This window comes from Scyliorhinus torazame, chromosome 2 (genome assembly GCF_047496885.1).
Source record: "Scyliorhinus torazame isolate Kashiwa2021f chromosome 2, sScyTor2.1, whole genome shotgun sequence".
NCBI classification, from domain to species: Eukaryota; Metazoa; Chordata; class Chondrichthyes; order Carcharhiniformes; family Scyliorhinidae; genus Scyliorhinus; species Scyliorhinus torazame.
This window is the reverse complement of record NC_092708.1, coordinates 379,839,954-379,858,448: the sequence shown is the minus strand read 5'-3', so window position 1 is coordinate 379,858,448 and position 18,495 is coordinate 379,839,954. Positions and strand designations below refer to the sequence as shown.

The 18,495-nt window shown below is 48.0% G+C and overlaps 1 protein-coding gene across 2 annotated transcripts in view; it reads left to right on the top strand.

Moving 5' to 3' along the window:
* The window catches only part of vsx2 (visual system homeobox 2), a 65,107-nt gene that overhangs the window by 25,976 nt on the left and 20,636 nt on the right, over positions 1 to 18,495 (top strand). For both annotated transcript variants that reach the window (XM_072493504.1, XM_072493494.1), the window contains exons 2-3: positions 14,295 to 14,379; positions 15,163 to 15,286. In XM_072493504.1, coding sequence (XP_072349605.1) covers positions 14,295 to 14,379; positions 15,163 to 15,286 — 209 coding nt within the window. The remainder of the gene's footprint in view (positions 1 to 14,294; positions 14,380 to 15,162; positions 15,287 to 18,495) is intronic.

Below are 18,495 nucleotides of genomic sequence, written 5' to 3'. Positions count from 1 at the left end.
GTATTTGTCCTCCAAGTCCCTGTTCTGTCCGGTTCTGTCATAGGCCAGGGTAACGTGGTGCAGTGAATGTTCAATGTCTAACGTCCACCACTGGGGCGTGATAGAAATATAGCACTGTTGTCTCATCCTCCATGATTTATCCGTTACCCCTTCGTCTCCGCACTCTAGCTGCAGCTGGAAGATACACAGTAAATCTCGGGCCAACAAGTTACAGTCCAATCCAGTAGTTACCACAAACTGATGATCTGTAGACTTATTATCATAAGTGACTGTCACAGGTTCAGAAATAGGATACTCACACACCTGTCCTTGGAACCCCGACAAATGCTGGGTGTGGTCGGATAGTGGGAGTCAAAGTTCTGATTGCACTGAAGACATGGCTGCTCCAGTGTCGATTATAAATGGGTAATGTTGAACTCCTATCTGCAGAGAGATAATAGGTTCCCTGTCCGATTGGAGAGTCCTTATGACTAAATTAGCTAGTCAATCTTGTGTTGGGAAAGGGTTTGCCTGGGAGAAGTCGGTGTACCTCGTCTGTCCTCTCCTTGGTGGGTACCCCCTCCTTTGGGTCGGGTACTCTCCTTCTGCTGCCCGTCTTTTAAAGGGGCATTCCTGATGCCAGTGATCTGTACGGCCACAATTAAAACATGCATTGTTCCCTCTATATCTGCCCCTCCTCTTTTCCCAGTAGACCAATGGCCCCTCAGAGGGGGCGGCAGTTGTAGAGCTGTTGGTGCATACGGTGGGCCATAAAGAGGGGCTGAGGGTCCATTTGGGTGGGTTTGATATCCTCCCCCGTGTTGATCCACCCACCCAAGGTCACAATATTGGGGTTCCAGCTGGTAAGCCACTGTATCTGCCGCTGTTTGGAGTCTCAGATCATCCTTTTTCATTACATACTCAGTCTTAATCTTTGTAACTGAGCCTCCTTCCTGGCCTACACCCTCCTTCCAATAAAATCTGACTGCCCGGGCCATCTGGGAAGGGTCGTTCTCTGTCCAATTCATGTTATTACATTTCACGGCAGTAGCCGCGGAAGGTGGTAGGCAATGCATTAACATAGCACAATATTAAGGGGAATTCTGACCATTTTGGTACAGCAAGTCGCCTGACTGCCCACGGTAGATTTCATTAAAACGTTCCAGAAATTCCTCTGGCTCCTCAGTCTTTTTAGGTTTGAGGTCTAAGATAGCAGAGATGTTTATGGGCTTTTGAAATGTGGCATTCAGCGCATTCAGGGTTTGTGCCCGTCTATCATTGTCCAAGACATGGGCTTGCTGAAGTGCGGCGTGGCTAGCATAATTCAAGTGGTTGAGATGACTGCGATACTCTGCTGGGGTTAAAACCTGCTGGACTAGGGCCCAGATGTCCCTAGAATCAGCTTGATAAACTGAGATGGTAGTTCTCAGATAGACCACTAAAGCAGCAGGAGATTTCTTCTTGTCTGGGATTGCAGCCAGAATAGCCATCATCTCACTGGGTCTCCATGGGAAATAAACATCTATCGTGGGCTGGGCTGCTGCTGTTGCAGCATCAGGGTTGGGTATTTTCCTAATCGCCAACTGTCTCAGAGTCTCACTAGGGGGCGCTTTAGCGGATTCCTCTGGCTCTTCAAAGACTTCAATGTCCTTCCCTTCCACTAGGGGGAGCTCCGGCTCCTCAGAACTATTCCCGTCCTCTTTCTTTGTTCTCATACTTTTCTGTCCTACCGTATCGGTCTTAAGGGATCTAGGTGGTATGCGTGATTGTTTCTGGATAGGATCAGGCCCCTCTCTCATTGTCCGAGATCGGGTCCTAGAGCTAACTGGGCTTGTGGAACAGAGCTCCCCTTCTCTAACGGACGGTGAAGGTGCAGAAATAGGACCCAAACTATCAACCGAAGGGACTGGAGAGGCTGGCATGATTTGAATCTGGGGAGCAGTGACTGGATATAAATTATGATACCCTGGTGGTTCTGGAATTAGTGTAGACAATGCTACTGGTGCAGTCGGGACTCTACCCGACATGGTCCAATTCTCTAGGTCATCATCTGCCTCTGTAAATGCAAGGCCAGTCATTGAACTACGTAGCCCATTTTTTAACTCGAGTCTGCCCCGCTAGGTGTCTCCCTCTCTTTACTTGCGCGTTTTTTGAATGCACACTCCAGAGTTTTCTGGTTCCCCCCTTCACTAATTGGAAACCCCATTTTAAGGGCATTTTCTTGCCAACTTGATAACATGATCTTATCCCTCTCCTCTTGACAATATTGTCTCCATAATCCAATTAACTCTTTTGCTTTCATACTTTGGCTCTTTTTCCAGATTTCACCCTGAATTTTCTTAATGATGTCCAGATCTTTGTGCCCCCTAGTGGCCATTCGTCACCCAATTTCTTGGGTGGATTTTGCTTTGGATATTGAAATGAAATGAAATGAAAATCGCTTATTGTCACAAGTAGGCTTCAAATGAAGTTACTGTGAAAAGCCCCTAGTCGCCACATTCCGGCGCCTGTTCGGGGAGGCTGGTACGGGAATTGAACCGTGCTGCTGGCCTGCCTTGGTCTGCTTTAAAAGCCAGCGATTTAGCCCAGTGTGCTAAACCAGCCCCTTATTGAATGTTGAATGTGGGGATATTGAATGGGGGTGTCATTTTGGGTGTCAAAGGGCTAACTTGATTGGATTCAATGCACATTAGATTTGGTTGGCTATATTTGACAGTGTAATAGGTGGAGTTTTGTGGTATATTTGGGCACACGTGTGCTTCTGATCAGTTCGCCTGGACCCCTAGAGCTTTTCTGGTTTTTGGGTATTTTGCATTGATTTGCTAGTGTACATTGATCGGTGTGATAGTGGCATTGGGTAGATTTAGTGTATAAAGAGCATCATAGAATAAAGCAGCAGAGTAGAAAGCCATTCAGCCCATTGAGACTGTTCTGACTCCAAGAGCTATCCAATATGCCCCAACTCCCCTACTCTTTACCAATAATCATGCAAATATTTCTCCTTCATGAATGTACGACGGTTTTGGTCCACATGATGGTATATTTGAGGGTGTATTGCTTTATTTTCTAAATTTTAGTTGGGTTTGAGGGACCATTTTGGAGTGCTGCCGGGACTATTTTGAGTTGGTTTGCTGGTGTGTTTTTGGGCGGGTTGTGAATGCACTGGGATAGGTTTGCTACAATATATGGTAGGATTTTTCAGAACATCAGGTTTGACGGTACATATGGGTAGGGCTGCTGTACCATTTTCAATGGATTTGTCGATACACTTGTATAGAACTAAAGTATTGAACAGCATTGATGCATTTTGCTTGTTTTAAATGTTCCTCTGTTTTTACACTGGGTTTGAGATTGAGGCAGATGGGTTTACAAATATATTTTGAGAAGGTTTGCTTGTAAACTGGGCAATTCAACTATATAATTGATGTTTTTGTGGTTTACCCATGAGTAAATCCAGGTTCGCTCTCATCATAGTTTGGATTATCCTGGCGTCAGTCCCTGCTATTGTTTTGCGATTAACAAAATTACACCCCTTGGAATGTTGCATTTCAAAGGAATCACGCCCACTGCTGCCAAATGAATGAAATTGATCAATATAGCGGCCGATTGTAAACTATTTTAAAATATGTGAATGGGCTCTGGCTGAATTTCACCAAGTACCAGTCACCCCTGGATCTTCACTCTGCACCATTACTAGACATGGAATTGTTATACTTAGGGAGAGAAATACTGGCAAGAATTGCGACACAGTTCCAGTTTATAATTAGCGGTGATATTAACAAATAGATTATGTTGGAATATATGATAGAATACCCCCCAAATCTGAAAAGCTTCTGATCACTCACCGAATTTGACACACTCCTAGGGTCCCCTTGCAAATATTTAAGCACTGCTAGAGAACTCCTACCGACACAGTGTTAATTACATTGATACACTCCTAGAAACCCTCAGCAAATATTAGCATTCCCAGCATTTTGCCTGCAGATATTGACGCACTCATGCCCGTGCGCAATATTTATCCATGCTCAAGGACCCTGTTCAAATGGGCCTTATAACTCCAAAAAGCAGGAAAACTGTTCTATAATTCTGGATATTGTTTTATTAACGGAACGCAATATTGAGATAACTTTGCTGTTGATTCGACAAATCTAAAATGACACAAAATCTGGCCCCAGAAATCCCAGACTTCCAGCCTGAAAATATTTACTTTAATGCTGACTGAACTTCTCACCTGTCAGTTTAAAGAGAATGATCCCATAGCACATTCAATGCCGAGGAATTAAAAAGGAATAATAGTTTTATACATCTTTGAAAATATTCCTCTCACCCTCCCAATTTTGCTTCTAATTTCTCCAGCCATGTAATTTACCGTTTTACAATTTACAGCGATCATTTTAATTAAAATCGCTAGATTGCAGTGCTTAGCACTGCTGTCTCACTGCACCGAGGATCCGGGTTCAATCCTGGTCCTGGGCCACTGTCCATGTTGAGTTTGCACATTCTCCCTGTGTCTGCGTGGGTCTCACCCCCCACAACCGTGGGCAGCACTGTAGCATTGTGGTTAGCACAATTGCTTCACAGCTCCAGGGTCCCAGGTTCGCTTGGGTCACTGTCTGTGCGGAGTCTGCACATCCTCCCCGTGTGTGCGTGGGTTTTCTCCAGGTGCTCCGGTTTCCTCCCACAGTCCAAAGATGTGCAGGTTAGGTGAATTGGCCACGCTAAATTGCCATTAGTGTCCAAAATTGCCCTTAGTGTTGGGTGTGGTTACTGGGTTATGGGGTTAGGGTGGAGGTGTGGACCTTGGGTAGGGTGCTTTTTCCAAGAGCCGGTGCAGACTTGATGGGCCGAATGGCCTCCTTCTGCCCTGTAAATTCTATGAAAATTCTATGAACCCAAAAAGATATGCAGTGTAGGTGAATTGGCCACGCTAAATTGCCCCTTAATTGGGAAAAAAAAGAATTGGGCATTTTAAATTTATTTTTTAAAGAAGAAAGCTTTTGGGGGCACTCTGTCAAATATTCCAAAATAATCTGTTTTTTAATATCAATACTAATTATAAATTGGTGCTGTCTCATATTTCTTGTCAGTATTTCTCTCCCTGAATGAAACCGATTCCAGGACATCTCCAGTTGTGTGTAACAAACTCAGAAACATTTCTGCGTGTTTTTAGAATCACATTTCCGATGTTGCTCCAAAAATTCCACAGAGCCCTCCTCTGATTTCAGATTGTATTAACACATTCATCTCAAACTGAGGGACTCAAATTACGGTTGAAGAAATGCAAAGTGTGGCCACACTTTGTTTTTGAAGTAAAAATAACTCTTATTTTAACTGGCTTGTCTCAAGGCGATGGTAATCCATAATGTTTCAGGGAGTGTCAGAGGGGTTTGAAGGAGATGTTTAACCATAGAATTCCCACAGTGCAGTAGGAGACCATTCGGCCCATCGGGTCTGCACCGACCCTCTCTGAAAGTGCACCCTACCCAAGCCAACAAAGCTGCCCAATCCCCGTAACCCCCATAGCCCCACCTAACCTACACATCTTTGGACACTAAGGGGCAATTAGCACGGCCAAATCCACCTAACCTGCCCATACTTGGACTGTGGGAGGATAACCGGAGCACCCGGAGGAAACCCACGCAGACACGGGGAGAAAGTACCAAAGTCCACACAGACAGTCACCCGAGGCTGGAATAGAGCCTGGGATCCTGCACTGTGAGGCAATGATTTAAAAGAAAGGCACAGAGAAATTAATATAACCTATCGTTACAAGATACAATTGAATTTAAAAGTAAAAGATTAATTTCACTGCGATAAAAATTCCTTTGGTTGCATGATGCCCAAGTTCCTTTTTAGGAAGGTGCAAGAACTTCCATTGCGGAACCCCCGTCCATTTTATTAATCCGTTTGCCAGGCGTTGACAGCTGGATCTTGGGTCACCGCCTCTCCCAGTGGGTGAGTGTTCAGGCTGGGATTAAACAGGGGCCAAGCCACTTGGTGAAGTCCAAACCAAGACACAAAGCTTGGGCGGGATTCTCCGCGAACCGGCAGGGCATGCCACTCCGGCGCTGAGGATGGCGTGAACCACTCCGGAGTCGGGCCGCCTCAAGGTGCAGGAGTCCTCCGCACCTTCAGAGGCTTGGTGCCAGGCTAACTGGCACCGAAGGGCCTCCGCGAGTTGGTGCATGTGCGGGGAGCGCCAGCGTGTGCTGGCGTAAGCCTAGCGCAAGCGCAGAGCGCGGTTCCATCGCCGCGCCAGCCATCGCGGACTGTTACAGCGGCTGGCGCAGAGCGATAGAGTGCCCCCACGGCACAGGCCCGCCCGCAGATGGGTGGGCCCCGATCACGGGCCAGGCCACCATGGGGCCAGATCCCCCGCGCCCCCCCCCGAGGATCCCGGAGCCGCCCTCAGAGCCAGGTCCCGCCGGTAGTACCTGTTGTAATTTTATGCCGGCGGGACTGGGTGAAAACGGGCGGCTACTCGGCCCATCGCAGGCTGGAGAATCGCCGGGGGGGGCCACTGCCAACGGCCCCCGACCGGCGCGGCGCAATTCCCGCCCCTAACCCCCGCCAAATCCCCGGCGCCGGAGAATTCGGCAGCCGACGGGGGCTTTATTGAGAGAGTTTAATGCCTTTGTTCAGTTGCACAGTTTTCCTCCCACACACCCAGTGTCCCAACTGTCCCCAATTTATATGTACTCCAAGTACTGAAATAAAACAATGTCCTTCACCTGTGTATCATAACAATATTAACATGCCATTAACATGGGGCATCGGTGTGTGAGGGCGTGGGTGGGGTAGGGTGGGGGTGGGCGGGGGGGGGGGGGTGGGATCTGGGGTGAAGATACCTGAGGTATGGATGGTGTTGGGAGAGTCGGGGCAAACATTGCTGGGGTGTGTCGTACTTCGTGTAACACAAGCTGCTACTTGATGCAGTCTGAACTAAAAGATGCTCCAGACTTTGAAATGAGTTCAACGTGTTTATTGAACTATTAACACAGTTCTTAAATGAGTTCGACTCTCTGCTAATCTAGCTGTAGTAACTCAATCAAACTATACCAGCTTGCTCTAAGCCACATGCTAGGGTGTGATGATACTGCTGATCAACCCTGTCTTACTCTCTAGGTGTCTGTCTGTGGAAGAGACAGCAGAGACAGCCTGTGTGCTCTGTTCTTTTATATGGGCCGTGTAGTGCTCCCTAGTGGTAATGCCACCTCTGGATGTCCTGATTACCCATTGGTTGTGTCCTGTTCTAATGACGCATTGGTTGTATGTCTGCATGTCATGGCATCTCTGGTGTTCTGTCTAGTGGTTACTTAGTTGTAGTGTATTTACATTAACCCCTTGTGTATATACAGTGATGCATATAACTACATCCCCCCTTTTTTCGTGTTACATATTTTCTATACTTTGTTAAAGAAAATTGTACAAAACAGGTAGATAAATGATGACATGTACAAGTTGTGATGATATTGATGATTATACAATACCAATTAACATTTATGATTCCAAACTTTAGGAATTGGTACGGTCAAGTGGCTTGCTTGTTTTGTTGTTGAAGTTGTGATGTTGATGCTGTAATTTTTTTGTGAATGCTGTCAGTGTTCCTGTGATCATGAGGTGTTTGAATGGTCGATTCACATCATTGTCTGATTTGGACTCTGTTTTTTTTCTATGCTTGTGGTAGCGATTCTGTACGTCATCTTTCCTGAAAGCTGGTTTGCTTATTTGTAGTGGTGCAAACGTGAATCGGTGAGATTCGGTGTCATGCCATGGTATGCCTGCACTCTTGCCATTGTCTTGAGCTGTGCTGTCACATTGTCCTTCATGTGCAGAGTTGCACCATGTCGTACAAGTCGTTGTTCTATTGTTGTTGTTTTTGTTGTGCTTGTTGTTGCTGTTGTTGCCTTTGTTATGCTTCTTGTTGTTGTTTTTGTTGTTGTTTTTGTAGTTTTTGTTGTTGTGCTTGTTGTGTTCAATGACCGTTCCATGTGGATAATTCAAGTCATTCTCAAAGTTACTTGTGTCAGTGTCCTTTGTGGTATCTGACGCTTCATTGAGTGTTTCTTCTTGAGGATTGTGAGAACAACCGGATGTTGCATTGATCTTGGTGACATCACTCCTTTGTGGTTGATGTGATTCCTCTTTGATTCCTTGGTGCTCCTTTTCTGGAGTCATTTCTGGTTCACTTGAATCATCACTGATTTCTCGTTGCTCCTCTTTTGGAGTCATTTCAGGTTCACTTGAATCATCATTGGTTTCTTGATGCTCCTCGTCTGGAGTCAAAATCTTCAAGACGGAGAAGATCTGCTCAATGGAGTCGTGCAGTGGTCTCGCTGTGGAGTATGCCATCGCTTTCTGTGTGGAGTCGGGGACTCTTCGTGGTGCGTGGACCACTTTTCGTGGTGCGTGGACAACTGGTGTGGCGTCAGGCCGCTCTCTGTGGTCTTCATCTTCTTCTTGGGTATTTGACAGGTTGCTGTCATCCAATATTTCGACGAGCTGCCATGGCATCATGGTATTGGATTCATCAACCATGAGTAGAGTCGTGTTGAGCTTTGCAACTGTGTTGCTGATGCAATGATCCTCAAATCTGAAGAACTCATCCATATCTGAGTAGTATTCTTCCTTTTAAAAAAAAATATATATTTATTAAAGTTTTTTAACAACACAATTTTTTCCCCTCACGAACAACAACCCCCCCCCCCCCCCCCCCCCCCCCCGGCAACAAAACAACACAAAATCGCACCGAGCAAGATATATACATGGCAAAACGGCACATTCACATAGCTTTATACACTGGCTCTCGCCTGCACGCGCCAGTCTCCCCCACCCTCTATGCTGCCTCCCGCTCATCCATCCCCCCAAACAATCCCCCCCCCCTCGCCCCCGGGGGTTGCTGCTGCTGTTGATCGACCTTCCTCTAACGCTCCGCGAGGTAGTCTAGGAACGGTTGCCACCGCCTGTAGAACCCCTGCACAGACCCTCTCAAGGCAAACTTAATCCTCTCCAGCATTATGAACCCAGCCATGTCGTTTATCCAGGCCTCCAGGCTAGGGGGCTTCGCCTCCTTCCACATTAGGTCTGAGTAGTATTCTTCAATGTACAAATCATCTCTTTGTGGTTCGGATTTGTTATTGTGCTCGCTATGTCCAATGATGAAATCATCTTCTGAATAGTATTCTTCACTGTACAAATCATCTCTTTGGGTGGTGCTAACTGCTTGTTCCAGGGTGCTGCGGAGGTTATTTTCAACTTCTGGTAGAAGTTCAGACATTGTTCCGCCTTTCGAGGTGAAAGAATTGTGTTTTGTGGCTTTAAAACTCTTCTTTTTAATTTTCGGACATTTCCCCTTTAAGTGGGTGCGGTCCGGGCCGCTGACGTCATGACGCTCGTGATGTCATGACGCTCGTGACGTCATGCGTAGGACTCCATTGCGCATGTGCACGCCGAGGTTCGCTCTTTTCTCAACTGCGCATGCGCGGCTTCTCACGCATGCGCTGGGGTGGGCATGCTGGGGTGGGCGTGCTGGAGTGGGCATGCTGGAGTGAGCATGCTGGGGTGGGCATGCTGGAGTGGGTATGCTGGAGTGAGCATGCTGGGGTGGGCATGCTGGGGTGGGCATGCTGGAGTGGGCATGCTGGAGTGGGCATGCTGGAGTGGGCGTGCCAGAGTGGGCATGCTGGAGTGGGCATGCTGGAGTGGGCATGCTGGAGTGGGCATGCTGGAGTGGACATGCTGGTGTGGGCATGCTGGAGTGGGCATGCTGGGGTGGGCATGCTGGTGTGGGCATGCTGGAGTGGGCGTGCCGGTGTGGGCATGCTGGAGTGGGCATGCTGGTGTGGGCATGCTGGAGTGGGCATGCTGGGGTGGGCATGCTGGTGTGGGCATGCTGGAGTGGGCATGCTGGGGTGGGCATGCTGGTGTGGGCATGCTGGAGTGGGCATGCTGCGGTGGGCATGCTGGTGTGGGCATGCTGGAGTGGGCATGCTGGTGTGGGCATGCTGGAGTGGGCATGCTGGGGTGGGCATGCTGGTGTGGGCATGCTGGAGTGGGCGTGCTGAGGTGGGCATGCTGGGGTGGGCATGCTGGAGTGGGCGTGCTGAGGTGGGCATGCTGGGGTGGGCATGCTGGAGTGGGCGTGCTGAGGTGGGCATGCTGGGGTGGGCATGCTGGGGTGGGCATGCTGGGGTGGACATGCTGGAGTGGGCATGCTGGAGTGGGCATGCCAGAGTGGGCATGCCAGAGTGGGCATGCTGGAGTGGGCATGCTGGGGTGGGCATGCTGGAGTGGGCATGCTGGGGTGGGCATGCCAGAGTGGGCATGCTGGAGTGGGCATGCTAGGGTGTTCTGAACGAGTCTATCCACTCAGAGGTCTGTTGTGCCTTGGTTTGTTTCTTATTTATCAGAAGGGAAATTCCATGCTGTAAAATAGATCCTTAAAATTTGAATCAGCAGTGCGGTTTAAAAAAAAAATTGTGCATTGATCCGGGGGAGGGTCAATGGAATTGAATAGGGTATGTTCCATTCTGAAGGCTGGATCTGTTTAAATCTTGTGGTCTCTATTGGAATATGAAACATTATTGTTTACTAAGCGTCAGGGACTGATCCCAACAAATATCTTTTTTTAAATTAAACTGACAGTGGAAGGTTATTTAATTTGTTTTCCCACAGTGAATCATAGCCAATTCCCTTTGGAAAGCCATGATTGAATCCATTCCCATCACATTCTCAGGCAGTGCATTCCAGATCCTAACCATTCACTACTAAAAAGGGTTTCCCCTCATTTTGCCGTTGCCAGTTGTCACCTTAATTTGATGCCCTCTGCTTCTTTACCAAAGGGCAGAGTTTCTCTTCATCCACACTGTCCAGGCCCCTCCTGATCGCGAACCCCTCGATCAAATCTCCCCCCGACCTTCCTTCCTCTTGGGGGAACAGCTCCTGTTTCTCCAACCTATCCTCGTCCCGGGAACCATATCATTATCATAGAATTTACAGTGCAGAAGGAGGCCATTCGGCCCATCGAGTCTGCACCGGCACTCTGAAAGAGCACCCTACCCAACGGCACACCTCCACCCTATCCCCATAACCCAGTAACCCCACCCAACACTAAGGGCAATTTTGGACACTAAGGGCAAATTATCATGGCCAATCCACCTAACCTGCACATCTTTAGACTGTGGGAGGAAACCGGAGCACCTGGAGGAAACCCACGCACACATGGGGAGGATGTGCAGACTCCGCACAGACAGTGACCCAAGCTGGAATCGAACTTGGGACCCTGGAGCTGTGAAGCAATTGTGCTAACCACCATGCTACCTTGCTGCCTAATACGTCCTTAAATACTTTTTTGCACCCTCTCTAACATGGACACATTCTTCCTGAAGTGCAGTGCCCAGAATTGGACATAATGCTCCAGTTAAAGCTGAACCAATATTTTATAAACTTCATTATAACCTGCTTGCTTCAGTACCCTGTGTCTCTCTTGATGAAATCCAGAATTGCAAATGTTTTTTAATTTTTATTGTCAACCTGCTCTTACACCCCAGGACTCAAAGTTCCTGCACCCGCTTTAGAATTCATGCTACATTTAGTGGTCAGCACTGCTGCCTCACGCCGCCAGGGACCCGGGTTAATTCCAGCCTCGGGTGACTGTTTGTGTGGAGTTTGCACTTTCTCCCAGTGTCTGCGTGGGTTTCCTCCGGGTGCTCCGGTTTCCTCCCACAGCCCAAAGGTGGATTCGCCATGATAAATTGCCCCTTAGTGTCCAAACGATGCCTAGGTCAAGTATGGTTAAGGGTTATGGGGATAGGGTGGGGGAGTGGGCCCAGGCAGGATGGATGCTCTTTCAGAGTTTTGGTGCAGACTCGAGGGGCCAAATCGCCTCCTTCTGCGCTGTAGGATTTTTAAATCAATTGTCCTCAATTGATTAAACAATTAGAAGAGCAAATTTAATAAATATTTTTTTTAATGGGCACATGATTTGAGAAAGTAGGCAGCTGACCACGGCAGTATCGATAAAAGTGACTACTGCACAGTCTTTGTGGAGACAAAGTCCCGTCTACATTTAGGATACCCTCCATCATGCTAAATAGGATATACTTCAAACAGATCTAGCATATCAAGACTGGGCATCCATGAGGCGCTGTGGGTCATCATCAGCAGCAGAATTGTACTCAACCACAATCAGCAACCTCATAGCCCGGCATATCCCCCACTCTACCATTACCACCAAGCCAGGAGATCAACTCTGGTTCAATGAAGAGTGCAGGAGGGCATGTCAGGGGCAACACCAGGTGTACCTACAAATGACAACCTGGTGAAGCTACAACACAGGACTACCTGTGTGCCAAACAACATAAGCAGCAAATAATAGGCAGAGCTAAGCGATTCCAGAATGAACGGATCAGATCTAAACTCTGCAGCCCTGCCACATCCGGCTGTGAATGATGGTGGACAATTAAACAACTCACTGGCAGAGGAAGTTCCACAAATATCCCCATCCTCAATGATGGAGGAGCCCAGCACATTTGTGCAAAAGACAAGGCTGAGGCATTCGCAACAATCTTCAGCCAGAAGTGTCGAGTAGATGATCCATCTCGGTCTCCTCTGGAGGTCCCCAGCGTAACAGATGTCAGTATTCAGCAATACGATTCACTCCACATGATACCATGAAATGACTGAAGGTACAGGATACTCAAAGGCTATGGGCCCTGACAATATTCCTGAAATAGTACTGAAGACTTGTGCTCCAGAACTTGCCGTATCCCTGGCCAAGCTGTTCCAGTACAACTACACCATTGGCATCTACCTGGCAATGTGGAAAATTGTGTAGGTGTGTCCTTTACACAAGAAACAGGACAAATCCAATCCAATGAATTACCACCATATCAGTCTACTCTCCATCATCAGCAAAGTGCTGGAAGGACTCATTGTCTGGGTTCTGCCAGGGTCATTCAGCTCCTGCCCTCAATACAGCCTTGGTTCAAACATGGACAAAAGCGCTGAATGCCAGAGGTGAGGTGAGAGTGACTTCGCTTGACATCAAGGCAGCATTTGACCAAATATGGCATCAAGGAGCCCAAATAAATTGGAGTCAATGGGAATCAGGGGGAAAACTCTCCGCTGGTTGGAGTCATACCCGGCACAAAGGCTGTGGTGGTTGGAGTTCAATTAACTCATCTCTAGGACATCCCTGCAGGAGTTCCTCAGGGTTTTGCCCTAGGCCCAATCATCTTCAGCTGCTTCATCAATGATCTCCCTTCCATCATTAGGTCAGAAGTGGGGATCTTTGTGGAAGACTGTACAATGTTCAGCACCATTCACGACTCCTCAGATAATGAAGTAGTCCATGTCCAAATGCAGCAAGACCTGGACAATATCCAGGTTCAGGCTGACAAGTGGCAAGTTACATTCACAACAAACAAGTGCCAGGCAATGACTATCTCCTACAAAAGAGGATCTAATCTTCGCCCCCTTGGCATTCAATGGCATTGCCATCACTGAATCCCCCACAGTTAACATCCTGGGAGGTTACCATTGATCAGAAACTGAACTGGACTAGCCATATTAATACTGTGGCTACCAGGACAGGTCAAAGTCTCAGAATCCTACGGCGACTAACTCACCTCCTGACCCCCCAAAACCTGTCCACTGTCTACAAGACACAAGTCAGGAGTGTAATGGAATACTCTCCACTTGCCTGGATGTGTGCAGCTCCAACAACAAGAAGCTCAACACTATCAAGGACAAAGCAGTCCGCTTGATTGCTCCCCAATCCACAAAAATTCAAATCCTCCACCACTGACGAACAGTGGCAGTTGCGTTTACCATCTGTAAGATGCACTGCAGTAACTCACCAACGTTCCTTAGACAGCATTTCCAAACCCATGGCCATTACCATCTGGGCAGCAGATACCTGGTAACCCCACCACCTGGAGGTTCCCTCCAAGTCACTCACCACCCTGACTTGGAAATATATCGCCGTTTCTTCACTATCAATAGGGCAAAATCCTGGAGCTCCCTCCCGAACAGCACAGTGGGTGTACCTACCCCTCGGGGACTGCAGCGGTTCAAGAAGGAAACTCACCACCACCTTCTGAAGGGCAACTAGGGATGGGCAATAAATGCTGGGCCTAACCAGCGACGCCCACATCCCGTAAATGAATTTTAAAGAATGTAAAATTCCAGTGTTTTATCCAGTAGCTGCTGATATTGCACAGCCCCTCAATCCAAGCGCTATACTGTTATGCCCCGTGGGAAATGCTATTTACAAATATATTTTATGCATGAGACCACTTTCTGTTTTAACTCAGATTCTGAAGACATTTCATCGAGTGACAGGAAACTTTCCAAATCCAATCTGAGCCAAACGAAGAAGAGAAAGAAAAGGCGTCACAGGTAAGTATTGATGTTCACAGCCACGGCGCTAGCCAGATGTGCCCGTTTAATGGTACCGGTCATCACAATATAATTGTATTGTGTTTATAGTTGATGTGAACTGCATTTGCCTATCTGTACTCGATGCACACATCTGTGCCACATTCCAGCTGTTTACCTGTCTGTACAGTATTCCAGCTGTTTGCCTATCCACGCTGTATTCCAACTATTTACCTGTCTGTACAGTGTTCCAGCTGTTTACCTATCCATGCTTCATTCCAGCTGTTTACATTATCCATACAGTATTCCAGCTGTGCCTTTGTCCAGGCTTGTCCGTCGGGTGGGGGGGGGTGGGGGGGGGAGAATATGTGGCCATTCAGTCCATCAAGCACAAATTGGCTCACTGCCAAACAATCCAGTTAGTCCCATTGTCCCCCCCTATAGCCCTGCACATTTATCTCCCGGAGCCCGACTCCAGCCTTGGCCATCACTGCTGCTTCAGAAAGAGTCAAAGGTTTCACAGGAACGTCAGCAATTAGCACCAGGAGGTGACGTGGGAGAAATTAAGATGAAAAAAAGAGTAAACTGCAACATCTCATAAAAAGCCGGACGATGTGATGTGACACCCCTCCTTTTACGCACGAGCGCTGCATTATTAAGCAAATGAGTTGATACCTGTATCATAAGAGCAGCTTTGTCCAAATGTTTCTCTGCTGGTAGTACCTGGATAGGAGTGCTGAGGGGTTCTCAGTGTTATCCGTGTATGATGCCACTTGTTAATTCTCATTTCTTTCCAATTTTAAGGACCATTTTCACGTCTTACCAGTTGGAGGAGCTGGAAAAGGCGTTTAACGAAGCTCACTATCCGGATGTCTATGCACGGGAAATGCTGGCCATGAAAACAGAATTACCAGAGGACAGGATTCAGGTAAATTGAGAAAGAGAGAGAGAGAGAGAAGGAGAGAGGGGGAGAGGGAGTAACGGACACAGCCAGAATGACACACAAATTGAGAAAGCCAGATGGAGAAATGGAGCTCGGGAGGCCAGAGTGAGAGAAGGAGAAGGAGAGGGACGGTAGAAGAGAGACAGTCACAAATGGAGAGACAGAGAAAGACCGGTATAGCTTCCTCAGCATGGCAGAGCAGCAATGCCTCATGGAGCTCAGGTGTTCATAGCAGGCTGTTTCTGACTTATGCAGCCTCTTGGAGGTAAGGCCTGCTACTGTGGACCTGCTGGGCCTGCATTGCCAGTGACCAACATGGTGGCTCTTGCCTGAGAGTCCACCCCCTACTCTCCCTGGAGAACGTGTGGGAGAACGCTGGGGAAGTCAGAGTGTGAGGTTTGGCAGCTGAAGATGGGATATCACTCACCACCACTGCCCATATTAGGCAATTGAACCCCTTGATGCACAGTATCCAGATTGGAGGGAAGACACTTCCACTCCTTTACTTCCTCAACCCCTTCCATTCACGCCTATTTGGCTTGAGAGGCTGGCCTCATCCACAGGGAACAACACTTCACTTCAGTCCCTCAGCAGGACCTCCTGGGACGAGTCAAAGATCCCAGGCAGCATTCCCAGCTCTCCTTCCCATTGCCGTGTTTGCTAAAGACTCAGGAAGCAATGTTGAATTCAGTCACATTGATGGGATTTCCTTAAATAGAAACCTGGCTTTGCTAGAGTGTGGGTGAATCGTCCTTGAGGAGGGGGTGGTGAGCTACCTTCTTGAGCTGCTGACGTCCATCTGGTGTGAGTAGTCCCACAGTGCTGTTCAGAAGGGGGTTCCAGGGTTTTGATTCGGCGACAGTGATGGAACGGCAATATATTTCCAAGTGGCTTAGAGGGGAACTTGCAGGTGTTCCCATGTGCCTGCAGCCCTTGTCCTTCTCGGTGGTAGAGGTTGCTGGTTGAGAAGGTGCTGTCAAAGGAGCCTTAGTGGTTTCACGGGTTTGGGAGGTGCTGTTGAGGGAACTTTGGCGAGTTGCAGCAGTGCATCTTTTAAAAATAAATGTAGAGTACCCAATTCTTTTTATTTCCAATTAAGGGGCAATTTGACGTGGCCAATCCACCTACCCTGCACATCTTTGGGTTGTGGAGATGAGACCCACGCAGACACGGGGAGAATGTGCAAACTCCACACGGGGCCGAGATCGAACCTGGGTCCTCAGCATCCTGAGGCAGCAGTGCTGCTATGCATCTTGTAGATGGGCAACGCGGACTGTGCATTGGTGTTGGAGGGAGTGAACTTTTAAGGTGGTGAAAGGGGTACCGATCAAGCGGGGCTCCCTTGTCCTGGGTGGAGTCAAACTTCTTGAATGTTGTTGGAGCTGCACGCATCACGGCAAGAGGAGAGTATTCAATCACACTCCTGACTTGTACCTAGTGGGCGAGGTTTGGGGAGTGAGGAGGTGAGTTACTTGCTGCAAAATTCCCAACTTCGGACCTGGTATTTCAGATAAAGTATTTATACGCTGGTCCAGTTAGGTTTCTGTTCAATGGGCAGCACGGTGGCACAGTGGTCAGCACTGCTGCCTCACGGCACCGGGGACCCGGGTTCGATCCCGGCCCCGGGTCACTGTCCGTGTGGAGTTTGCACATTCTCCCCGTGTCTGCGTGGGTCTCACCCCCACAACCAAAGATGTGCAGGGTAGGTGGATTGGCCACGCTAAATTGCCCCTTGATTGGAAAATGTTTTTTTTTAAGTTTCTGGTCAATGATCACTCTCCAGGATGATGAGGTTGGGAGATTCATACTCCAATATACATGCTGTACTAAATAGGTAAACTTATCGGTAGAGTCAATTACATATGGGTGACGAGAGAGAAAAACAGCAGAAATAGATATAGACATTTGAGCATATATATGTCCAGCTAGAACTAGGGGTCACTGTTTAAAAATAAGGGATTGCCCATTTAAAACAGAGATGAGGCATTATTCCTTCCCTCAGAGGCTGGTGAGTTCCTGGAACTCTCTTCCTGAAAAGGCGGTTGAAGCAGAATTTTTGAATAGTCTTAAATCTGTAGCTAGACAGATTCTTGTAAGCAAGGGGGTGATAGATTAACAGGGGTAAGCGGGATGCAGCTTTGAGATTACTCGTGGGGCGGCACAGTAGCACAGTGGTAAGCACTGTTGTTTCACAGCTTCAGGGTCCCAGGTTCGATTCCCGGCTTGGGTCACTGTCTGTGCAGAGTCTGCACGTTCTCCCCGTGTCTGCGTCGGTCCCCTCTGGGTGCTCCGGTTTCCTCCCACATGTCCTGAAAGACATGCTGTTAGGCGAATTGGATATTCTGGAATTCACGCTCTGTGTACCTGAACAGGCGCCGGAATGTGGCGACTAGGGGCTTTTCACAGCAACTTCATTGCATTGTGAATGTAAGCCTACTTGTGACAATAAAGATTATTATTCTAAAGATTATCATTATTATTCTACTATCAAATCTGCCAAAATCTTATTAAGGGTAAATGATTTCCCCTTTGTATTCTAACCTCTCCTTTTCTTAAAGGCAGTCTCTGAAATATCCTCCCCTTGGGAACTCTGATATATAATGCATGAATAATCAATGAATGGCCACTCTGTCCCTTGCCATGTGCTGCCCCTTTAATTTTTGGACCTAATTCTTTTTTTTAAATTAAGGGGCAATTTAGCGTGGCCAATCCACCTACCCTGCACATCTTTGGGTTGTGGGGGTGAGACCCACTCAGACACAGGGAAAATGTGCAAGCTCCACAGGTTCAGTGACCTGGGGCCGGGATCGAACCAGGGTCCTCGTGCCGTATGGCAGTAGTGCTAACCACTGTACTGCCGTGCCGCTGGACCCAATTCTTTTGGCTCAGGCGTTTCCTACCTCAGACTCTGCCCCTCAGATTGATAACATCTGCAGGATCAACCGGGTGCCCTGTGTCTCCTGGAAGTCTAAAGAACTCTCACAGCAAGGAAGGGAATCCACTTTCACTGGACAATTTACTGAAGGGGGAGAAGGCAGGAAGTCACTGCATACAAGCCGACGCACCAAGTGCTGGAGAATGGGATTAGAATAGATAGGTGCTTGATGGCTTTGTGCTGTCAGACTTGATGACTCTAATGGCGGTGCAGGTTCGAAGGGCTGAATTTCACATGCTCCTTGTTTGTATGTTTGTAT